The 25,442-nt window shown below is 42.5% G+C and overlaps 1 protein-coding gene across 1 annotated transcript; it reads left to right on the top strand.

Annotated features, from left to right (window-relative positions):
• Window positions 1–12,389: 12,389 nt before the first annotated feature.
• Window positions 12,390–13,028, top strand: LOC109236642. The gene has a single exon (XM_019402833.1). It carries the CDS (start codon window positions 12,390–12,392, stop codon window positions 13,026–13,028), a length of 639 nt encoding a protein of 212 aa, XP_019258378.1.
• The last annotated feature ends 12,414 nt before the right edge of the window (window positions 13,029–25,442 follow it).

Below are 25,442 nucleotides of genomic sequence, written 5' to 3'. Positions count from 1 at the left end.
ACATCCACCTCCGCTGACTCATCGGTGATAGTATCGTGGATCTGCACCAGGTGGTCTCTAATGGGGACTAACTGTATGACTGGCCCCAGACGCTACCTCCTCACCCGCCGGCATGAAACCCGTGAGCATGTGCAGCATATCCCAATATGCCTGCCGCGAATAATATCTCATCGTCGCGGGCAGTAAAACTAGCAAGCCATCAGCGGACAGGCCATATAAAATCTCAGCGTCCTGGAGTGTGGTGGTGGCCTCGCCGATGGGCAGATGGAAAGTGTGCGTCTCCGGTCGCCACCGCTCAATCAGGGCCGTGATCAAAGCATAGTCGAGCTGTATCCGGCCAATGCTAATAATCCTATATAGGCCTATCTCCTCCAGGTAATGGACCACACGGGAATGTAGAACGCGAGGAGGACTCAAAAACTCCCACAATAGATCCACTCTCCTGGCCCGGAAAGTCTGCGTAAGCAACTGTCCGTCCCATATATACTCGGATCTATGCTGGAGCTGTAGGGATAATAGATCCAACGTCCGAGGGCCGGGATGTATAGATCCATGTCGTCAACTGTAAATTCATATTTTTTAGTAACTTAATTGTATATATACATATATATATATACCTATGGGTTTCGGGCTCGATATTTTGAAGCCCAGTGGTACCAAACTATCATTAATAATTATGTATTTTTTTATAATTTAAATTCATATTTTTTTAATAACTTAATTGTACAAATTACTAATTATGTGTGTTGATACAATTATTAACTTAATTGTACAAAGTTTGCATTTTCAACTACCAGTGTAAGATACTTAAACAAACAGAATTCTAAGCTAAAATACTACACATTACTACGCTACAAGGCTCTAAATTTTACTACGCTAAAAGGGTCTACGTTTTACTACGCTAAAAAGGTCTAGATTTTACTACGCTAAAAAATAATCTAAACTAAATATAAACAACAAATAAATTTAATCGCAAATAAAATACAAAACGGCATGAAAACACATATATATATAAATGAGGATATTAACAGACAAATTTATTTGACAAATTAGTATTTTTTTATAAAATAATAAAATTAAATCCGGATAAATTTAACATACTAGTTTCGAAAAAAAAAACACAAACCGAAATAGAACACATACAAATCAAGTAATATGCTTTATTATAAAAGTTTCAACTTAAAATAAATCGAAATACCTCGATTTAGATTTTCAGAAAGTAAATAGATCGAAATTTTGACTCCGGAAGTGTGAATCAACAATAACACGAAGCTTTACTCGTAAGTGGGACCTACGTTCTTGTAGTTTTATGTGCCGGGGGGGCCCGCAAAATTTTTATTTTTAGAAAGGTGGGCAGCGGGTATGGGGGGGACCAAGTTTGGGAGTAAAATAATGGAGGATGAAACCAGTGGGCACGATGAAGAAGAAGACGGTTCAATTTTAATAGGGGTATAGCGCCAGGTATTATGGCGTTATACTTGCGCCGTGTCAGCTTTTTATGTATAACACCATAATTACTGGCGCTATACATTAACGGTGTTGTTACCGTTAATATATAGCGCCAGCAATTGTGGCGTTATATATAGAAATGTCACTTTTTTTGTTTAACACCTATTTATGTAGTTCGAGTCAAAAGGAACCACATTTTGGTTCCGGACTCGGGAAAAAACAAGAGATGGTTACCCGCATTACCAATTTTAAAACCATAAATTCTTCCACCCCGGATTTGTCGGGGTTTTTGAAATCTTTAGCATAAATCAGGTTCCTCTCGATGACCAACTGAGCTTTGATATGTCTGGTCCATTTCACAAAGATTACACCTTCGCCAATTGACAAGAGACATACATAAAAATGATGGAGAGAATAGAGAAGAAACAGACAGCCTTAAATATAATTGGGGAATTTGATAGATAAGGGTTAAAATAGGGGAAACTAGGACTTTAAAGGGATAAGAAATTACAGTTATTTGCTATTTTTTAAACGCCACGTCATATGTCACATTTTTGCTTGCACGTGCCCCTTCTACATGATGTCCATGATTCCAGTAAAATTAGTAAAAATATTTATTTAATTTAAATGTTAAATGGTGTAAGTGTTAAATTGGAATTATGTGTCGTCCAATGTTAAAGTGAAAGAATCTGACAAGTATAAGGGACCGTTTACGTGTTTAACCTATATTTTTATTTAAAAAATGATTTGACGTTTAAGGTCTTGTCTTTTTTCGTTTCACCAGCCCTGACGAACGAAGCTACCTTGTGCTTAGAGGCGGAGCTAAGATTTTAAGTTTATGAGTTAAGGATTTTATACATTTTAAATTAATGGGCTCTAAGTTAAAAAATTATACATATTTAATGAATTTTTAAAGACAAATGGTACTGGACTCAAACCAAAGCTATTGGGTTCGGCCGAACCCGCATTGCACTCTAGCTCAGCCCCTGCTTGTGCTATTCTTTGTTTGACTCAAAAGTTGTTTAATACCTTCTAAGCAAATCAATCAATATAGATGAAGGGGTAAATCGTAGTCAACCTTAATTAATACTGGATCAAAGAACATAATCATAAAGATAGAAGAATCAATTGAAATGACACCTGGGAGGCTTTTATTGATTATAGAAATTTGGCATGCCTCTCCTTGAAGAGGTTCAGGGGATTACAATCAAATTCTTTCTTCCTCCTTGGAGGTGGAATTTCTCTCTCTCTCTCTAAGATTGTTTTGTCTCTCCCTCGTGGATCCCCCCCCCCCCCCCCTTTTTAAGGGAATCTTCTGCCTTCTATTTATAGCCCAAAACTCCTTATGCTTATCATATTTTGTTCGGGCCGGGTCGGGGAGATGACCTCCCCTCATGGGGAGGCCTCGACCTCGACACTCATGTCGTAAACAGTAGCGATTAGGCGAAGCCGAGTTCGTTGATTGCTACTGCGGGGTGGTCGGGACGGGGTCCTTGCTGCCGTGGTCGTGTGGTCAGATTCTGACCAATATAGTTAGTCCCTCCGTTCGTCGGGGTCGTATCTTACCGACCTCGGCGGACGGATAATGTTTGTGACGTAATCGTGGAGGGAGTCAGATCCGCGTGTTTTTCTTTGGTCGCGTTATAAATTTCGAAACTGCCCGGAGGCGTCTTTTTAATACTTCTTACGCCGTCACTACGGTTTCGAAATCGAAGAGCCGATTGATAAACGAAACATAGCTTTGTACCAGCGGTCACAACGGCGCACGTTCCCAAGGAGCTGAATCGTTTCATGCCCAGCCAGGTTTTGGCGGCGACCGTTGGTTTTTGTGCCCTGGAGGATTTGCGTCTTATAAATTGAAGGGGTTTGTCACTCGTTTCTCACATTTTATTGCTTCGAGAGAGAATTCCCAGAATATCTCCCATTCTATTGGTCTGAGCTCTTCTTGACTCCTTTGCTCGCGGCAATCTTGAGCTTTCTCGCTTCTTCCTCAAAGTTCCTCCCTCCTCTTTTTGTGAGTTAAAGATGACAGGAACTTCTTCTCACGATAATCTTCCGGCTATCTCTCCGGCGGCCGGGGACCCTGCTCAGGCGGACGGAGACGTAGACCCGATGGAGTGCGAAGATGTTCCTTCAGTAGAGGAAATTTTATCCCGCCCGGGGAAGGCAGTGGTGGATTTCAGCGGCGATGGTGGTGCGGAGCAGGTAAATATTCCTCCTCTTATAGGGGAGATCGGAATAGCAGATTTAAGGGCACAATGGGGTATTCCTGGTTATGTCGAGATGGTGCCGGCGAAGAGCGAAGATAGGGTCCAGATCAACCATCCCGGGTTCTGCTCGTTCTATGCTTACCCCTTCCTAGTGGGGTACACACTTCCGCTTCCAATATTGGTGGTCGACTTCTGCTGCTATTATGAGGTGTGTCCTTCCCAATTCTCTCCTTACCTGTACAAGCTGTTCCTCATGTTTATCAAGTACGCGGAGCTAGTCGGTCGGGAGGTCACTCTGAGACACGTGCTCAGCCTGTTCGCTCCTCAAAAGATTCGCAGCACTATGATCCATGCGCGTCCCCGACGGTCGAAAGGTTTAGTGGTCAAGATGGACGACAGGACCAATCGCCGTTTTTTCGATAACTTTTTCTATATGCGGACCGAGCATCTTGTAGAGGATCCAATTGGGTTTCCAGAAGTGTGGAATTTTGCCCGTAAGTCTTTGTCCTTGACTAGTGGAGTACCCACTTTGGCCTCGCTTTCTTTATATCTCATGTAAATATTGATCTATTTCGATGCTCTTCAGCCGAGAAGTTACCCCCGCCTCCTCTGGAGGGGATCCGAGAATGGGTCTAGGCCATTCTTCCTCATACAGCGGGAGTCCGCACATGGTCGACGTTTCATATGAGGTTTAGACGTAGGCCCCTTACAGGTGAGATAGCGCCCTTATTTTTTTTTTACCCGTTCTCTTTCGTTTTGATCTTACCTTTCGAGTATTGTTTGTCGTGGCCAGGGAGGGTTCGCAGAATTAGGGCTCCTCAGTTAGCCTTTCGTCGGCCGTCCGCGTCCGCTCGTGTCAGTGCAGTACCTGCAGCTCGTCCGTCGAGGGAGGCGTCGGTTGAATCTGTGGCTTTGGCCGCTCCAACCCGGACTATATCTCCGGAGGAGGGTCGGTCTGGTACCGTCCGTCCTCAGAACGACTCGCCATCAGCCGGGGAGGAAGAAGGGCCATCAAAGAGGCGGAGGGTAGGGTTTGAGATGGTTCCTCCGGCGGTGATCAACTTGGATTCACCCCCAAAAAACCCAGAGGAAGGTGTTGTTGCGACGTCTACCGCTGAGGGGGAGCGGATGGTCGGGGCTGTTCCCACCAGTCAGAGCCAGGAAAATTCTGCTGGTGTTGCGACCCAATCAGGAGTTCTCGCTGTTTATGACGCAGGACCTCTCGTTGTGGCGGAGAGTCGGACCCCTGATGCTGCCATCGCGGCCTCGAGTGCGTCGTTACCATCCTCGGCAGGTCGCGCCACACCATCGGCAGCGGAGAGGGGAAAGGGAGTAGTGATCGACGAGTACGAGTCCAAGTCTGACTTGGACCCTGATGATGTCCGGATGTTCGAGGAGGGTATTACTCGCTCGGTGGTTAATGCGGAGGGGTCGGCCCATCTCGTTGAGATCCCCTCCGATGTGAACCTGTTGTCACAAGGAGGCAACTTGGTACCACAATTCAGCTTGTTGTGTTCGGAGGCCGAGAACGAGTCCTTGAGGAATGTTTCGGATGTCGAAGTGATGGACGAAGTAGCTGTAATGGGCTTACGGTTATGTTATATCTAACATCGATTTGTCTCTCCTTTGTTGCAGAATGAGAATTAGTTTAACTACTTTCTTGTTTTGAAGACGTACATGTTGGAGGTAGAGAACATTCGCAGATCCCCGTCGCTATCGCGATAGGTGCCGTGAGTTGTATGAACGGTTAAGGACTGATCCCCGCAACCGGGCTTTGGGCGAGGAGTTGGAGAAGAAGGACCAGGAGCTAATGCACGCGCTCCGCAGCAACAGCGAGCTCGAAGAGCAAATCTGCCTCAAGGACGAGGAGCTCGAGGTGGGCAAAGGGGTCGCTGCGGAATGCGAGCACCTGCAGGGCAAGTTACGAGCAATGCAGTTGGAAATTGAGCAGAGCCAGGCCAGAGCAGCGGAGATGAACGCCGAGTGGAGCGGGAAGTTGACTGCGCTAGAAGGCAAGGTTGCCGATTTGAAGCGCATGGAGAGGGCAGCGTTGGATGCTTCGACGAGGGAAGCGGCCTTAGAGGCGGCAATTCGTGTACATGAGTCCGAGCGAGAGTCCGAGAGAGTTACTGCAGCCCTTAGGGAGGCGAGGCTCGAGGAGCAGATTAGCGCAGTTGACCAGGAGGCCTTAGTCTTGTCGGATCGGCTTGCGACCTTGGAGGAGGAGAATCAGCGGTTGAGGGCCCATGCTGGATCATCCCGTGCCGCTGTTCCCCGCCAGGCTCATGAACTCTGGGTCTATGCTGAAGCCCAACGTGATATTTTCAAGAACGTGTGGGAGGCGGGCACCGTGACAGAGCCAGCTTTCGAGGAGGCACGCCAGAAGGCTCGTGAGGCTCGAGCCAACTGTGGATATGATGCGGCGACACCGGAAGCTGATGGGGACGCCAGTGGTGATGATGATAATGATGGTGTTGGCACCGAGTGAGAGAAAATTGTGTTTCATTGTTTGTTGTCTTTTTTTTAGTTGGCTGGCTTGGACCAGATTTAAGCGGCAATAGCCCGCATTTCTGACTTGGTGAATAAAGGATTCTTCGCTTCTTGCTTTACATTTCAGTTCTCTGGTGGCTTACGATCTAGTTGCGTGGTGGGGGCTTCATCAGACAAGTCCATGATTCCCCTTATATGATGAAAGTTTCTGGTCGTGGGTTTCATTATGAACCTTTTGAGAGGAAAGCTCGTCTCGGTTCGAGCGAGGTCGAACTGTCTAGCTTTGATGGCGAAGGCACTTAGCGTGAGTCCCAGTTCGAGCGAGGTCTAACGTCTTGCTTTGGTGGCGTAGGCACTTAGCCTGAGTCCTATTTCGAGCGAGGTCGAACTGTCAAGCTTTGGTGGCGAAGGCACTTAGCCTAAGTCCCAGTTCGAGCGAGGTCTATCTGTCTAGCTTTGGTGGCGAAGGCACTTAGCCTGAGTCCTAGTTCGAGCGAGGTCGAACTGTCGAGCTTTGGTGGCGAAGGCACTTAGCCTGAATCCTAGTTCGAGTGAGGTCGAACTGTCAAGCTTTGGTGGCGAAGGCACTTAGCCTGAGTCCCAGTTCAAGCGAGGTCGAACTGTCGAGCTTTGGTGGCGAAGGCAGTTACCCTGAGTCCTAGTTCGAGCGAGGTCGAACTGTCAAGCTTTGGTGGCGAAGGCACTTAGCCTGAGTCCTAGTTCGAGCGAGGTCGAACTGTCGATCTTTAATGGCGAAGGCACAGCCTGAGCCCCAGTTCGAGCGAGGTCGAACTGTCAGTCTTTGATGGCGAAGGCACAGCCTGAGCCCCAGTTCGAGCGAGGTCGAACTGTCGATCTTTGATGGCGAAGGCACAGCCTGAGTCCTAGTTCGAGCAAGGTCGAACTGTCGATCTTTGATGGCGAAGGCACACCCTGAGTCCTAGTTCGAGCGAGGTTGAACTGTCGAGTTTTGATGGCGAAGGCACTTAGCCTGAGTCCCAGTTCGAGCGAGGTTGAACTTTTAATCTTTGATGGCGAAGGCATTTAGCCTGAGTCCCAGTTCGAGCGAGGTCGAACTATCGAGCTTTGATGGCGAAGGCACTTAGCCTGAGTCCCAGTTCGAGCGAGGTCGAACTGCCAGCTTTGGTGGCGAAGGCACTTAGCCTAAGTCCCAGTTCGAGCGAGGTCGAACTATCTAGCTTTGGTGGCGAAGGCACTTAGCCAGAGTCCCAGTTCGAGCGAGGTCGAACTGTCGAGCTTTGATGGCGAAGGCACTTAGCCTGAGTCCCAGTTCGAGCGAGGTCAAACTGTCGTGCTTTGATAGCGAAGGAACTTAGCTTGAGTCCCAGTTCGAGCGAGATTGAACTGTCGAGCTTTGATGGCGAAGGCAGTTAGCCTGAGTCCCAGTTCGAGCAAGGTCGAACTGTCGAGCTTTGGTGGCGAAGGCACATAGCCTGAGTCCCAGTTCGAGCGAGGTCGAATTGTCGAGCATTGATGGCGAAGGCACTTAGCCTGAGTCCCAGTTTGAGGGAGGTCAAACTGTCGAGCTTTGATGGCGAAGGCACTTAGCCTGAGTCCCAATTCGAGCGAGGTCGAACTGTCGAGCTTTGGTGGCGAAGGCACTTAGCCTGAGTCCCAGTTCGAGCGAGGTCGAACTGTCTAGCTTTGGTGGCGAAGGCACTTAGCCTGAGTCCCAGTTCGAGCGAGGTCAAACTGTCTAGCTTTGATGGCGAAGGCATTTAGCCTGAGTCCCAGTTCGAGCGAGATCGAACTGTCGAGCTTTGGTGGCGAAGGCACTTAGCCTGAGTCCCTGTTCGAGCAAGGTCGAACTGTCGAGCTTTGATGGCGAAGGCACTTAGCCTGAGTCCCAGTTCGAGCGAGGTCGAACTGTCGAGCTTTGATGGCGAAGGCACTTAGCCTGAGTCCCAGTTCGACTCGCTCGAACTGTCTAACTTTGGTGGCGAAGGCACTTAGCTTGAGTCCCAGTTTGAGCGAGGTCGAACTGTCGAGCTTTGATGGCGAAGGCACTTAGCCTAAGTCCCGTTGTTTACATCGATGGTTCAACGCCTCGGGCGTTAAGTGTTGGCTTCGTTTTGGCCTGTGGTGTGTTGTACCCGTGCTATGATTGTTCGCTTGACCGTGGCACTCAGGTTGCTTCGAGGCGATTTTCGGTTCCTCATTTGAAACACCTCTGCGCTGGTTTCCGGCCTGATACAGTATGGTGGATGAAGGGGGGTGCTCCATTCTTTTGCCCGGCGCTCAGGAGGAGAAGGGAGGACGCTTTGCATCACTTCTTTCCTCGCTCGGGCTGTTTGAGGTCAACGGGGCGGAAGATTTCTGGCTCCCGTTGGGGCACTCGATTCTTTTTTTTTTGTTGATGCGCCTCCATTGACTCTGGTTTGAGTCGAATTTTCTTCTTGGTGCTTCTTTTTCTTCAATCCAGGAAAAACTAAGTATTTTCACTAGGAAATCCCAACAGACGACGCCAAATTGTTTGACTCAAAAGTTGTTTAATACTTTCTAAGCAAATCAATCAATGTAGATGAAGGGGTAAATCGTAGTCAACCTTAATTAATACTAGATCAAAGAACATAATCATAAAGATAGAAGAATCAATTGAAATGACACCTGGGAGGCTTTTATTGATTATAGAAATTTGGCCTGCCTCTCCTTGAAGAGGTTCAGGGGATTACAATCAAATTCTTTCTTCCTCCTTGGAGGTGGAATTTCTCTCTCTCTCTAAGATTGTTTTGTCTCTCCCTTCGTGAATTCCCCCCCCCCCCCCCCTTAAGGGGATCTTCTGCCTTCTATTTATAGCCCAAAACTCCTTATGCTTATCATATTTTGTTCGGGCCGGGTCGGGAAGATGACCTCCCTCATGGGGAGGCCTCGACCTCGACACTCATGTCGTAAACAGCAGCGATTAGGCGAAGCCGAGTTCATTGATTGCTACTGCGGGGTGGTCGGGACGGAATCCTTGCTGCCGTGGTAGTGTGGTCAGATTCTGACCAATACATTCTTTCCAACCATAAAATCACGACTTGCCCAAGCACCACGTTCATGTTCCATAAGATAACTACTGTACAGTTTGTGTTTTGGTCGAAACACGAATCAATTTGAAGGCCGCGTTGAAATTGTTTTCTCAACATAAAAAAAGAAAATTTTATTCATTAAAAGTTCCTCATAACAGACGTATAAGATGAAAATTTTGTGCATTTAGTTGGCACAATTTCGAGTTAGTTATGAAAAGGAGACTGCAGTTGGGGTTCAAAAATAGTCAATATAGTTAAGGACCTAAGGACTATTTGGTGCAAGAAATAAATATAATAATTTCAAAATAAAATGTGAAATATTTAGTTTTGTGTTTGGCTGAAATTTTTGATTGGCGGTATAAGTAATTTTGAAATTATGTATACTACAAGATTGATATTATTCTTCTACCAAATTAACAACTCACATTATAATTTCAAGCTTGGAATAACTACAGATCATAAGACAAGCTTGGAAGGGCATGTTTTTCCAAATCCCGTGGACACTAAAAGCTAGCTACAAGGTAATTATGTTGTGCTATAAGAATCGAGCGATATCCTTAACAAAATATATGCAATATTCGTTATGCTGAAAAGTCTTGGGATACTTTCAACAAATATCTGCACCAAACGCCTTCACTAAATTGGAGCGAAGCTGGTCTTACAAAAAGGCAAGAGAAAATTAAAGTTTGAAACGTATGTACTTTAATTTTCAACCTCATCTTGGTCCTTCCGGAAGATTTTAATAGTTCAGAATATTTCTTAAAGATATTAGGTGGAATGCATACTTAGTTGAAAAGATTGTTTATTTTAATTCTTATTTTCTATTCTTTTAACTTATCTTTTCGTACCATGGAGGATCTCCACGAAGGGGGTTCAAAAATTTTTTTTTAGCTAGTGGGAATTGAACCTATGACCTTATGAAGGTTTTGAACCCCTTGACCACTAAACTACACTTTTGGATTGTGTTAAAGAAGTTCAAAACTTAATATATAGAGTAGAAAATAAATTTTGCCTTATACATACAGTGTAATTTTTCGACGAAGAGGATTCGGGTGAACCCCTTCCGCCCCTAAATCTGCCCCTGCTATGGAGAACTGCTAATATTTGTATTTAGGGTGTTGCAATCAATTAACGAAGGTTAATAAATATAGAGATTGCCTTATAATCCTTCTTTTGTTGTTGGGGTTATTAGTGCGGGATAGAAGGGACAAACTTTTATATTGTAGAAGAATACGAGGAGCAAATGGGAAATCATTCGTGAGAATGTGCAGTCCAATAGTCCATATCAATATAACTATATCAAGATTATGAAAAGGAGACTGCAGTTGGGGTTTAATCTAACAAGGTAGAAATAAGCCGCACTTATAGTACTTTATTCTCGGTCAGTGGTTCAAAAGGACTCAAGGGATCATTATGTGCGAGAAATAAATATAATAATTTCAAAATAAAATGTGAAATATTCAGTTTTGTGTTTGTTTGAAATTTTTATTGGCGGTATTAGTTATTTCGAAATTATTTATACTACAAGATTGATATTATTCTTATACCAAATTAACAACTCACATTATAATTTTAATATAACTTGTACATAGATCAATTATGTATTACTGGGAGAGAGTTCAAAGTAAGGGTGTGCATGTAACTAATGAGGGTGTAGGTGCACTCCAGTTTGGAAAGGGGCTTTTGCATCTATATTCGGTTTTGAGGTCACAATTAAACATATACCCATTTTAAAAAAAAAAAATAATAAAAATAAAAAATAAAATTGCAATCACTTTACGATCAACTTCAAACTTATCGGGTCTAAATTTCAAAAAGAACATAGTCTGAGGTAAAAAAATTACACTTCAAATGCACTTAAGGCGAAATAGGTCTGAAGTGCAACCAATAGTTTCATGCACTTAAGGCCAATAATCTTGAAGTGAAAAGTTGCATTTCAGATGCACTTAAGGCCAAAATGTCTGAAATGCAACAAACGTTTTCCTACACTTGCTAATAAGTCTGAAGTGAAAAACAGCGCTTCAGATGCACTTAAGGCCAAATAGGTCTGAAGTATAACCAATGGTTTCATGCACTTAAGGCCAATAAGTCTAAAGTGAAAAATTGCACTTCAGATGCACTTAGGGCCAAAAGGTTTGGAGTGCAACAAACATTTTCCTACAGTTAAGGCCAATAAGTCTGAAGTAAAAAATTGTACTTCTGATGCACTTAAGGCCAAAAGGTCTCAAGTACAACCAACGTTTTCATGCACTTATGGCCAATAGGCCTTAACTGCAAATTACCAAGAAACAAAAATCTGTTCTTTGAATTTTAACAATCTCATATACGATTTAATATCTAAAGCTACTCGAAATGAGCTCAAATTTGAAACATAACCTCCAAATATCATTAAGAATAAACCTCAATCATCAATTTGTCAAAACAAGGATAAATCTAACGAACCCATTTTGCAATTAAGAAAGAAAAGAAGAAGAAACCCTAAGCAATAGTAAATAATAAAGCGCCACAACAACTCACCACTGTAAAATATCATAAACTACCTTAAAATATGTTCACAAACACCATATAAAAGTATTGTCACCCGAAGAAGAAGAAAGAGGAGAAAAGAGCCTGAAGTTATTTAAAAAGTTGGTATAAATTAAAAAAAAAAATTTAAAAATGGGTATACTGTTAAATGAGACCGATCAAATAAGGCAGTAGTGCAACTTTTACGTTTAGAAATTCGAATTTGTGACTCTACTTATGCTATCCCATGAGGGGACCAACTCCTACTCTTTTCACACTGTTCATAATAAATAATTTCCATTATTCAAAACCCTTAAATCATTCCCACAGCATTCTTTTTAGCAAAGAGAAATGAAGTTATCCCCTACGGCCTACGCCTATATAAGGAGTAGTCCCTCCCTCTTTGCATACATTAATTCTACCTCATCAAAAGCCTCCATCATCTCATCTATTCAATTAAACCTCAAACCCTGATTCTAGAATTCGTGCCTCACTTCTCTCTCATTGTATATTTCTACATACAGGAATTTCTTAACCTTCCTCCTTATACATATACCTTCGAAACAGTACGCCAACACTAGTCTCTAGCTGCTTGAAAATCACTCTTTTGTTGTTTCTGTGTCAGTTCTCATTAATTCAAATAATTTCTAAAAATCCATTTTCTCGTGAACCCAACTGATCGGGTGTTAGAAAGTGAAAATTAATGGATCATGAAATGTTTGACAACGCGAAATATGAGAAAGCCAGAGCAATGGCGTTCATGTTTATTTCCTGGTCCTGGACATATCTCCCGGCCGCCGTTAAATTCTCCGGCGACTTATTGGTCAAACTCTCAGTTTATATATACAATCCTCATGTCGTTTTTCTCATTGGCAACACAATTATAGTCTCTGTCTTATTGCTCTGCCGTCAAACAGAAGCCGATAACCACTCCATCACTGGCGGTATCCACCGTGATGATGTCCGCTCCTGTGAAGTTCAACTACCGATTGTCACTACCTGTGACGGCGATGTGGCAACTTCTTCGCCGCCGGGGATTGCGGAGCCTAATTTCGCCGGAGATGAAAGTAAGCAGATTGTTAAGGTGCAAAGCAACGCCGCAGAGACGACAATAGATGTAACAACGAAGAATATAAAGATACTTCAAAGGACTAAATCGGAGAATTTGAAGCAAGTGATTCCTTCAAAAAAGCTCCGTCGTTCCCAGACAGACATGGTGGCGGTAGACACACTTAGCAACGAAGAATTTAAGTTTACTATTGAAGCGTTCATAAAGAAGAATCAAATCTTTTTTGAGAAACAGAGACTAGCTGAAACAGAGCAGGAAAAATTGATCACATAAGTTTGTGGACAAGGATTTAAATTTTTGAGCTATTGTAAGATACTTATTCAATTCAAATCCGTAATATTACGAGTTCGAGTTTTAAAACATATTGATAAATTGAGTTTTCCAAATGTTGATTATGTTGGAAAAATGACAAGAAATTGCAGTTGAAGGAGCAGTAGTTAGTAATTACTAATACAAGAAAGCAAAGATAATCAGTTTAATTATAGATAGCATGTGACTGTACAAGGATTATTTCTGCGGTTCTGCCTATTCCCTGTTTTCTTCTTCTTTTTCCGGTCTTATGTCACAACCCAAATTCTCTCTCCGTAAACCGTCGTGACGGCATCTAATCTCAATGACTAGGTAAACCTAACAGTTGCGAAAATGAATTGAAGAACATAAAAATTACTCTCTGTTCTAATTTATGTGAACCTATTTCCTCTTTGGTCCGTTCCAAAAAGAATTACCCCATTCTAAATCTGAGAAACAATTTAGCTTAAACTTATAATTTTACCCTTAGTGGAAAGTTTTTATAACCACACAAATATTCTGGACCCCTTTTTAACTTGTTTAGGACCACAAATTCCAAAAGTCTTCATTTTTTGTTACACTCCGTGCCTAGTCAAACAGGTTCACATAAATTAGAACGGATGAAGTAACAAAAAATATTAAATAACCTATTGAGATGCCGCTCGGCATATACAATAAACAACTCTCAAAATATGCACAACTCTCCCAAAATCCGGAACGCCGTAAGTCACGAGCTTCTAAGAATGTCTACTGTTCTATACATCAGTGTCCAAAGAAATAAGGGAAGAATTAATATAAGGGGATAAAGGGGGATTCCAAGGTCTGCGAACGCGGCAGGTGTACCTTGAAGTCTCCGAAACGGCGACGACTGTGCAACTAAAAGCGAGGCTGGTAGGGGGTACCTGGATCTGCACACAAAAAGCATGTGCAGGAAAGGGCATGAGTACACAACAACGGTACCCAGTAGGTGCCAAGCCTAACCCCGGTCGAGTAGTGACGAGGTCAGATCAGGGCCGTACTGTATATATATATATATATATATATATATATATATATACACCAGACATAATGGAATATTAGACGCAGTAAAATAAAGACTGAAATTTAACAAAAAATGAAATCATAGAAAGGTAACAGCTCGGTAGACAAAGATAACAATAGGCGATCTCCCGAGATACCGTCTCGTAGTTTCAAACGTAAATATACGGGAGGGGGGTGGGGGATCTCCCAGAATACCGTTCCGTAGTCCCAAACTAAATGTGCGGGGGGGGGGGGATCTCCCGAAATACCATTCTGTTGTCCCAAAGTAAATGTGTAGGGGGATCTCCCAGAATACCGTTCCGTAGTCCTAAACTAAATATGCAAAATAGGGGGATCTCCCAGAATACCGTTCCGTAGTCCCAAAGTAAATATGCAGTTCAAACAATAAGATAACAGTTACAGCAAGAAAACCTACAGTTTAGACTAAGTACAAGTCAAGGAAAAATAAGAAATCCACTAAACATGTTGCAAAGACTTCAGATAAACAATTAAGGCAAGTAGACATGCTAATCTAGGCTAAACAGGATACTACACATGGTGACATAATTCAAATAGGAAGAAAACATGTTATTACTCAGTAAAAATTGCTTTTTACAACAATTAGCCTGTGTACGCAATTGTCACCTCACGTACACGGCGCTCACATATCAAAACAGTACCAAATCCTAAGGGGAGTTCCCCCACACAAGGTTAGGCAAGTCACTTTCCTCAAACCGAGCTCAAATCAATCTCTAACAATGCTTTTTCCACGAATATCAGACTCCGAATGGCCCAAATCTAGCCAAAATCAATTACATAACATAAATATAACGTACAAGTATTTAATCTAGCCATTGAAATCAAAGCTAAAGCAAGAAATTGGAAAATCGCCCAAAAAAGTTTCCCCGGGCCCACGTTTTGGAATCGGATAAAAGTCATAAAATACGAACACCCATACACTCACGAGTTCACTCATATAAAAATTATTCAAATCCGATGTCAAAATCCCAATCAAAACCCAAAATCTTAGTTGAAGAACTCCTTCCCATTTTTTCCAAATTTTCACCCCAAATCCGAAATTAAATAATAAAATTAATGATAGATTAGTGGAATATAACCATAATCCAGTCGAGAATCATTACCCAATTGATATATATGAAAATCCCTCAAAATCGCGTCCATAATCGAGCTCCCAAACTCAAGTTTTAATAAAAATCGTCAAACCCTCGTTTTTGAAACATTATATCTGCCCAGTTAATTACTTCTTCGCGAACGCGGTCAAAGCCTCGCGTTCGCGTTGAACAAAAATGTTGACCAGAAATTCCTCTTCCGCGAATGTGAGTGTCCCCTCGCGAACGCGTACCTTATACTGCCTAACCCTAGGCGCACGCGAGACCCTCTTCGCAAACGCGTATGCTTAATGCCTGAAGCTCCATCTGTCCGTTCCTCTCGCAAACTAGCCTCAAGGTTCCACATCTTCACGAACGCGGGAACCACATCGCGAACGTGAAGAGCAACTCAGCTGCCCTCCCAAAATACCTTATGCGAACGTGAGAACTCTCTCGCGAACGCGATGAAGGAAATGTCTGCAACAAAACACCAGAAAATCTGCTATCCTCCAAAGTCCAAAAAGGATCTGTTAAGCATCCGAAACTCACCCGAGGCCCCCGGGACCTCAAATAAGCATACCAACCAATCCTAAAACACCATACAAATTTAGTTCAGCCCTCAAATTATATCAATCAATGCTAAAATCACGAATCATCCTCCAATTCAAACTTAAAGAACTTGAAACTTGAAATATTCACAACCGATGTCAAAACCTATCAAACCACGTCCGATTGATCCCAAATTTTTCTCACAAGTTATATTTAACATTACGGACCTACTCCAACTTCCAGAATCGGATTTCGACCACGATATCAAACAATCCACTGCCGGTCAAAATCTCCAAAACACAATCCGGACACGCCCCTAAGCACAAAATCACCCAACAGAGCTAACGGAATCGACGGAACTCCATTCCGGAGTCGTCTTCATACAGTTTCGACTACGGCCCAAATTCTAAGGCTTAAGCCTCCGTTTAGGGACTAAGTGTCCCAAAACACTCTAAAAACCAAAACGAAACCTCCCGACAAGTCACATAATCAGAAAACGGTACGGGGAAAGCAGTAAATAGGGGATCGGGGCTAATACTCTCAAAACGACCGGACGGGTAATTACATCCTCCCCTTCTTAAATTAATCGTTCATCCTCAAACGAGCATAGAGACATACCTGAAGTGGTGAAAAATGAGGATAACGGCTGCGCATATCCTGCTCGGTCTCCTAAGTCGCCTCCTCGACCGGCTGACCCCTCCACTGAAGCTTCATCGAAGCAATTTTCTTTGACCTCATCTTTCGAACTTGCCTATCTAAAATAGCCACTGGCTCCTCAACATAAGATAGATCCTTATTCAACTGGACTGAGATGAAATCCAATATGTGAGAGGGAACATCGTGATACTTCCGAAGCATAGAAACATGGAATGTCGGATGAACTCCTGCAAGAATGGGAGGTAAGGCAAGCTCATAAGCAACCTCCCCAACTCGCCGCAACACCTCAAATGGACCAATGAACCTTGGGCTCAGCTTGACCTTCTTTCCGAACCTTATAACGACCTTCATAGGAGAAACCCGGAGAAAGACCCGTTCTCTAACCATGAATGCAACATCGCGAACCTTCCGATCCGCATAACTCTTCTGTTTGGACTGGGCTGCGCGAAGTATATCCCGAATCACCTTAACATTCTCCAAGGCATCCTAAACCAAGTCTGTACCCAATAATCTGGCCTCGCCCAGCTCGAACCAACCAGTGGCGCCCGACACCGCCTACCATACAGAGCCTCATACGGTGCCATCTGAATGCTGGACTGATAACTGTTGTTGTAGGCAAACTCCGCAAGGGGCAATATCTGATCCCAATAACCTCCAAACTCCATCACACACGCACGAACCATATCCTCTAGAATCTGAATAGGGCGCTCGGAGTGCCTGTCCGACTGAGGGTGAAATATTGTGCTCAACTCCACCCGAGTACCTAACTCATGTTGTACGGCCCTCCAGAACCGTGGTGTCAACTGCGTACCGTGGTCAAAGATTATAGATACCGACCGCCATGAAGTCTGACAATCTCGCGGATATACACTCGAGCCAGCTGCTCGAAAAAATAGGTAGTCATCACAAGAATGAAATGAGCTGACTTGGTCAGCCTAACCACAATCACCCAAACTGCATCAAACTTTCGCTAAATCCGTAGGAGTCCAACAATGAAATCCATAGTGATCCGCTCCCAATTCCATTCCGGAATCTCTAAGTTCTGAAGCAATCCACCCGGTCATTGATGCTCATACTTCACATGCTGGTAATTTAGACAGCGGGCTACATATTCCACTATGCCCTTCTTCATCCTACGCCATCAATAATGCTGCCTCAAATCCCAATACATCTTCATGGCACCCGGATGAAGGGAGTACCGCGAGCTGTGAGCCTCCTGAAGAATCAACTCACGCAATCCGTCTACATTGGGCACAAATAGCCCGCCATGCATCCTCAATGCAACATCATCCCCAATAGTGACCTCCTTAGCATCACCGTGCTATGCCGTGTCCTTAAGGACGAGCAGATAGGGGTCATCATACTGACGCTCCCTGATACGATCATAAAGAGAAGACTGGGAGACCACATAAGCCAAGACTCGACTCGGCATAGAAATATCCAATCTCACAAACTGGTTGGCCAAGGCCTGAACATCCAACGCCAATGGCCTCTCGTCTGCTGGTAAATATGCTAAGCTCCCCAAACTCCCCGCCCTGCGACTCAAGGCATCGGCCACCATATTGGCCTTCCCGGGATGGTGCAAAATGGTGATATCATAATCCTTAAGCAGCTCAAACTGTCACGACCCGATTTTCCAATCTAGGTCGCGATGGCGCCCAACACCGAGGTTAGGCAAGCCAAAATCAACCAACTAATGGGTTCCATTTATGTTACCAAAAACATTCCGACATTTACTTAGATTAAATTTAAAACATTCAGTGATAATAAATAGTTTAGGAAAATTTAAAGCTGAAGTGACCAAATGATGTCATAATTAAGTGATTACATCCCAAAAGAATAGTCTACTAATGTGTGTGCCAAGACCTGGTATCACAAGTATATGGGCATCTAGTAGAATATACAAAAGAATACATCTATCCTACTGCCTGAAATAGAATAGACAGTCAAAAACAGAAGAGAGACTCCATCACGCTGCCGAACGGCATAGGAAGGGAGAAGCTCACCGTTGAATCTCGGCCAACTATCACCAATGCGCACCAAACGGGTAGCCAGATGCACCTGCCTCAGGCCTGTACAATTAAGTACAGAAGCGTAGTATGAGTACATAAACAATATGTACCCAGTAAGTATCTAGTCTAACCTCGTAGAAGTAGTGATGAGGGGTCGACTTGATACTTACAGGGTCAATAATATGATAATATGAGGTTCAATATTTCAATTCACAATGTACATAGATAGAAACAAGTTCAAATAAGAAATAATACTGAAAAACTTCTCATCAATTAATAAATCTAGGCATTTCCTTCTTTAAAACAAGTGGTCTTTCAAACAATAAATCATACAGGTTATAAGAGGTCTCGGTTCCATTATCGCACAATTTTCGCCGAGGACATTCAGCCCGATCCAACATAAAAGTAAATTGTGCACTGCCGAGGGTCGAACGACCCGAACCATATATACATACAATTACCAACCTGCAGAGGCGAACGGCCCGAACCATATATACATACAATTACCAACCTACCGACGCGAACGGCCCGCTCTCTGAGAGTAGTGGAAATAATCACCCCGCTCGTGGAATATACTTACGACGCGGTTAAGTATAAATACAACTTAAATGCTTCTTTAATTCTTTTCAAAATATAATTATTTACTTGAAATCCTTGAAATCATAACCTTCTCAACGAGGTTCCAATCAATACAATTCCACAATTTATAGTCATATAATAATACCCACAAAGCATGGTGTAAGCCTAGAACTACCCGGACATAACAGGAATAGTAGCTACGTACGGACTCTCGTCACTTCGTGCGTACGTGCCTTCCCCCCCCCCCCCCCAATCAAATCACGTATTAATTAAGTTTACCTATGGGGAGATTTCCCTCTTACAAGGTTAGAAAAGAGACTTACCTCGCTTAACGGTCTACTTTCCGGTCCAAGCTTAAGCCCAAACCCTCAAATTTGGTGCCAAACACTCCAAAACTATCCAAATACCATGAAACTAATCAATATAGGCTTAAAACTTCATATTCCAACCATTAGAGTGATTATTCCCCAACCCAAATTACAAGATTCCTAAAATTCATCCCCGGGCCCACGTGCCCGGATTCCGGAAATTTTTGAAGAAAGTTGTTATCATAGCCTAAGGATCGAGAATATATGATTTTTACTCCATTCCATTATAAATTTTGTGGTAAAATCTTATTTTTATCAAAATCCTAGGTTTTTACCCAAATCCCATGATTTTCACTAATTTTTGTGTGTTAATCTACCCAAAACCCAAGTATTAAACTCACATTAAGTAGAAATAACTTACCTTACAATGCTAGGTTGAAATCCCCTCATTGAGAGCTCCCAAATCGCCCAAGTGTAAAAGTGAAATGAAATAAATGGTCTAAGTCCCGTTTTAAAAAGCTGGACACAGCCCTCTGATGTCGCATTTGCGGCACCAGGTTCGCAAATGCGAGGGTCGCAAATGCGACAAAAGCCTCGCAAATGCGAAGCCTGGGCCTCTGCTGCTGTGGTCGCAAATGCGACCCAAGAGTCGCAAATGCAACTTTTGATGGGATCGCAAATGCGGCAGAGTTATCGTAAATGCGAACTCTGGCTGGGTCGGGCTCCTTCGCAATTGTGAAGCCCTCCTCGCAAATGCGAGCTTCTCATTTGCGAACAAATCTCTCGCATTTGCGAGATCTGCTGCAGCAGCCAAGAACACCAGAAATCTGGTGTGTTTTCAACTCCTCCCCCGCGTCCGAAACTCACCTGAGCCCTCGGGGCTCCACACCAAATACTCCCACAAGTCTAACAACATCATACCAACTTGCTCGTGCGATCAAATTGCCAAAATAACATCTAAAACTACGAATTTAGCACCAAAACGCATGAAATCCTTAAGAATGTTTGAAATTTCTATTGTTCAACCGGACGTCTGAATCACGTCAAATCAGTCCCGTTTCTCACCAAATTTCGCAGACACGACTTAAATGTTATATTGGACCTGTACCGGGCTCCGGAACCAGCATCCGGGCCCTATACCAACATGATCAAACATTATTCAATTTCTTTAAATCCTTAGATTTTCAGTTTAAAAATTTTCAACAAAAATTCATTACTCGGGCTAAGTGTTACGCCCCCTAACATTACGTTAGTATTACGCTTTACAGTATTTAATTATGACGATGTTGTACCCTGTAGTATTGTACGTCGAATTTGTCGAAGGTAATTGACATCAGTCCAAGGAAAATATTATTTGGAGATTATAAGGATTATGCTATTTCAAACAAGTGATGAGTAAATTCGCGAAGGTGAGAGGGGAAGCAAGTGAAAGAAAATAAATTTTCGTCCAAGTTTGGCATGTTGGGATAAAATACGGGTCGAGCAATAATACCCGATATTTATGGACTAGTACCATATAAAGTACCATATGACCATGATGGTAGGATGTATAAAATGTATTAAAAATAAGTAGAATTTTAAGTAATTTGAGATAATTCTTAATTATGCGGATAATTGGTTAATTACTGGATAGCGGGATATTACCTAGTTAATAAATTAATTATTGGATAAGATTTTCCCACCCTCACGTGGCAGCAAATGCCTTAGGTAGTAGTGACTCTTAGTTTAATTAGGTTAGGTGGCTTATTTAAATGATTTTGTAACATTAACATTAGCCATTAAAGATGCGTTTTCTTTAAAAGAATCAGACTCTTTCATTTCTTCCATTCACATGACTAGCATTATCTAAGATTTTATCATTAGCTGTTAAGCTTCTTCAATAGTGTCAAATGTGAAGCTTTGATTTTTGTAGCGTTTCCAACAGTTACGTTTCCAACAGTTTGATTTTTGCAGAGTTGGTAAAGATTTCAATAGTTTCAATACAAAATCAAATGTGATGCTTTGGCAAGGTTAGCAACGTGATTTCTTCGACCATTTCCTACAAAAGAAATCCAACAAGAATTATTAGAACCTTAGCAACGTAAATTTTTGCGGTTCTAAAGGAGTACGATGTAACCTTTTCCAAGAATATCATACGGATTTTTCCCTACTCCAGGTATGTTAAGGCTAAGCTCTTCCTTCATTTTGCATGATCTCGTAATTACACGAGTTTGATAATGAGCCATAAAGAAAAATTCGTATCCCGGAATTTACGTATATTTTGCTGTCTCGCAAATTACGTATATTTTTCTAGTTTTGTAAATTACAATATTATCCTTATCGGGACTTCATATTCAATTGAGTATTGTCTTGTTCCAGTGAAGAGAGCAGAGAGCCTACATATACAGTATTACAATATTTTCATTACCATCGAGCTATAATCGATGGGCAGGCCCCTATTGGGTAACCTCAGATCAGATGGTAAGATATATACCGAACCTACTGTGGCCGAGCACCTATGAGCGAGCCCAGTTGGTCAAGATACAGAGCCAAGTATGGCCGAGCGCCTATGAGCGAGCCTACTACGACAGAGCATATATATATATATATATATATATATATATATATATATATATATACCGAGCCCTATAAGGCCGGACAACTATTTTACTTACTATATTGGGAGAGTTGAGTGAGTATCAGCAGGTGAGCATATCTTCAGATTTTCTTTGACTCCCAGTTACTTTTCAGTTATTATATTATCAATTCAGTTTCAGCTTTCAGTATATTGCCTTACATACTCGGCACATTATTTCGTACTGACGTCTCTTTTCTGGGGGCGCTGCATTTCATGCGTGCAGGTTCAGACGGACAGACGGGTAGGCCTCCTTTATTAAGTGTTGCCCGAGTTCAGCTTGGTCGGTAAACTCCATGCCTTTCGGAGTTGCTGGGTCTTGAGCCTTATGTACATCTTGTATATATATGTATATATGTTATGAGTAGGTCGGGGAGCTGTTTCAGTATATCCATCAGTAGAGGCTTGTAGACATATCCTGTCAGTTAGTGCAGTATGTTGGGCTTGCATGCCTTGTATGTATATTTGGTTGGTTTGTCAACTATAATAATTATGACGGCCTTGTCGGCCCAGTTTTATATTGACATTTAGTCAGCATTCGCAGTTGTCTTGCAATGTGGCCCATGGCCAAAGTATGACATCATATGTTCAGAGTCCCTTAGTTGCAAGTTGGTACGCAAAGATAGGTGAGGCACTGGGTGCCGGTCTCGCCCCCAAGGTTCGGGGCGTGACAAAAGTGGTATCAGAGCAGTTCTGTCCTAGGGAGTCTACAAGCCTTATCTAGTAGAGTCTTGTTTATGGTTGTGTCGTGCACCACACTTATAAGCAGGAATCTATAGGGCATTTAGGAATGTCACGCTTTCTTCTTACTCTAGATCGTGTAGTAGAGCTCAGTTGTAAGAACTAAATTTTCTAAACTCTATCTTATTCGTAATACGACGATGCCTACATTTAGAAAGATTGTTGGTAAGGGACTGAATGGGATCGCGAAAGAATTGAGTCAGAAGAACTCGGTGAGCTTTTGGAAAACGAGCCTTAAGGCAAGAATATCTATCCACCTTTATGGTAAAAGATAATGAGCGATTCAGAAGATAAATACAAGTTTCAACAAGTAAAGGAAGCAAGGTGAAAGAGGGTACGAGGTACCCAGCTAATGAAGATTATCCTTATTTACCATTCAGGAAGAGAGATATAAGCATTTTTAGTTACCTTCAACAGTAACAGAGGTATGTACAATTGGCCACACCGATCTAAGTTATGCTCTATGGGAGCTAACAAATATGGTTTAAGAGAAGGACATAATATCACGATCCAGCTGGGGTTAGAGTGACCCAAACTGGTGGACGAATTATTTGCGTTAGTTTTGCCGAAGGATATTGCAAATGTGCTAGTAGATCTCCCTGTAAGACACCCAGATGGTGCACTCTAAAATAGTATAGCTAGATATGAGTACTATGATGATAGGCACTAAAAGCCTGGAAGGATAAATATTACCTTAGTGTGACTCTCGTCCCTAGTAAAACAAGGATGTTAAGAAACCCGAAGAGCCAACGAATGAAGCAAGGGGAGCTAAAAGCAAAAGAATGTCTTGGTGAAGTTTTCACAAGAGACGGATAGGCAGAAATATTAGCAGAGTAATGAGAAGAGAGATAAGGAAGAATTATGAGCAAAATGTGATACATGGATGACAACGATAGAAGAATAAAATCGAAATGACAGTATTACATAGTCGATAATCAAGGGAAGGAAAAAAATGAGAGGTTCCAGGCCTGGAGACAACAAAAGAGTATAGGCCATACAGTCACATCCTCGTTTCGAGAAATAAGTTCGCGATTCTAACGTGATTAACAGAAGGGAAAGTTAGACCCAGAGTAATAGAAATCAGTATGGACTGGTGAACAGGACAACCTAAACATGAATTAAGAATTGAGTGATTTGATAAAAGTCAGCACCATGAGAATTTAAGATTGCGTTCCGGCAATAATAGAATGGACAACAGAAGAAGATCCATGATGAATTCAGAGAATGGTCATTCAGGAAACGCTTCCCTAAAGCAAGCAATGTGAGCAAAGTTAAGCTTAAGGGACTATATATGCCAGTTACACTAAGTGTTACCATTGCGAGTGAGGAATTTTGTTATCCTTGGTACAGAAGGATTACCGTAAGGCGAGTAAGGGTCTTTGATGATGCAAAAAGACGCCAAAGATGGAGAGGAAAAACATCTATAGGCAGGTCGTCGTAGCTCCAAGTCTTAATACTCTCCTAAAGGGGGGAATATGGAATGATAAAGGAAGAATGCGATAAAAATGAGAAAGGGATGGGATTGCACTTATCCAAGTCCTATAGATATGCTATAATTCCAAAACATTATGTAAGCACGATGTCAAGAAGGAAGTAAGGGTTCCTGCCCGGGATGTTATTGATAGGTAAGAAGCCAGTACATGAGGTAAGTTAAGACAAGGAAATAACTCAAGAAAGATTACGCGGAATATGGATATGAGAATGGACCGACGAGTAGTTAGTAGTTGACTCAGGAAGAGCCTAGTCATGACTAGACAAGAGGTTACAGACAAATCAGCAGATCATGTAAGATAAGTGTAATAAACCCCAACATGGGGAATTTAGCCCCGAAGTAATGTCATTAAAATATTTGAGATATATTCAAATAAGAGTCGGGTTAGTTAAAGGTGACGTATGAATATTACGGGGATAAATGAAAGTGCCACTGGGAAGACAGTCAAAATATCAGTTCAGGAGCAACCCTACAAGCACAAGGGCGTGAAGGTAAGCAACTACGGATGATTACAGGCAAGGAATGACATCAAAAGGTCCGTAGTAAGCTCATAGCTTTACAAGAGTCAAGGGTTCTCCCTAAGTACTACAACGAAAGACTAGCTGAGAAAATAAGGAAGAAGGCTACAACCAGAGCACAATAACCTAAAGAGGAAATGGTCGTGTAACAACAGTCTCACAACAACATTGTAAGCACTCTAAAGGAAAGTGGCACCTACCGTGGCTAATAAACGGGAAGTAAAATTAAAAGTAATATTCGAGATCAGATGAGTTGCACGAAAACTCTGGCATGTGTGGGCACTAAGATAAGCTAAGTATGGACACAACAAGGGGGCAGAAAGACCAGGAAAAGTAATAGCTTACGTTGATAGAAAGCTAAGATGGAACGAAAGAAATTATTCGAACAATGATTCAGAGTTTGGAGTTTTATACATGCAGCATATACAGTCGTAGAAGATTCTGGTATACGTTAAAAGAAAGAATTGAGCCCAGGTCATTGACGAAGATTAAATTGTTAAAGGATTGTATCATGCATATTCCTCAGCGCCCATGAAAGGCTAAACAGAATAACTAATACCAGGAACCCCAGATCGGGAGATAACTTAAGCCGACATAAAGGCCGATCAGAAGAAGAGGCAAACTAAAGAATTACATCAACGAAGTAAATCAGGAATCCGATTATTGGACCCAGAAGTTATAGGAATCATGATTGAGAACATAACAGAATCACTCTTAATATTAGAGGTGCAAGAGAGATAGCACAACAACCATATTCTATAATAGCTCTACGATAAATCCAGTTAGAAGAAGTACCAGCC

This window comes from Nicotiana attenuata, unplaced genomic scaffold, assembly GCF_001879085.1.
Source record: "Nicotiana attenuata strain UT unplaced genomic scaffold, NIATTr2, whole genome shotgun sequence".
Lineage (NCBI taxonomy): Eukaryota > Viridiplantae > Streptophyta > Magnoliopsida > Solanales > Solanaceae > Nicotiana > Nicotiana attenuata.
The sequence above is the reverse complement of the archived record's forward strand: the minus strand, read 5'-3'. Positions and strand labels throughout refer to the sequence as shown.

Coding starts and splice junctions, on each gene's coding strand:
- LOC109236642 (XM_019402833.1), top strand. CDS start 12,390: ATGGATCATGAAATGTTTGACAACGCGAAATATGAGAAAGCCAGAGCA.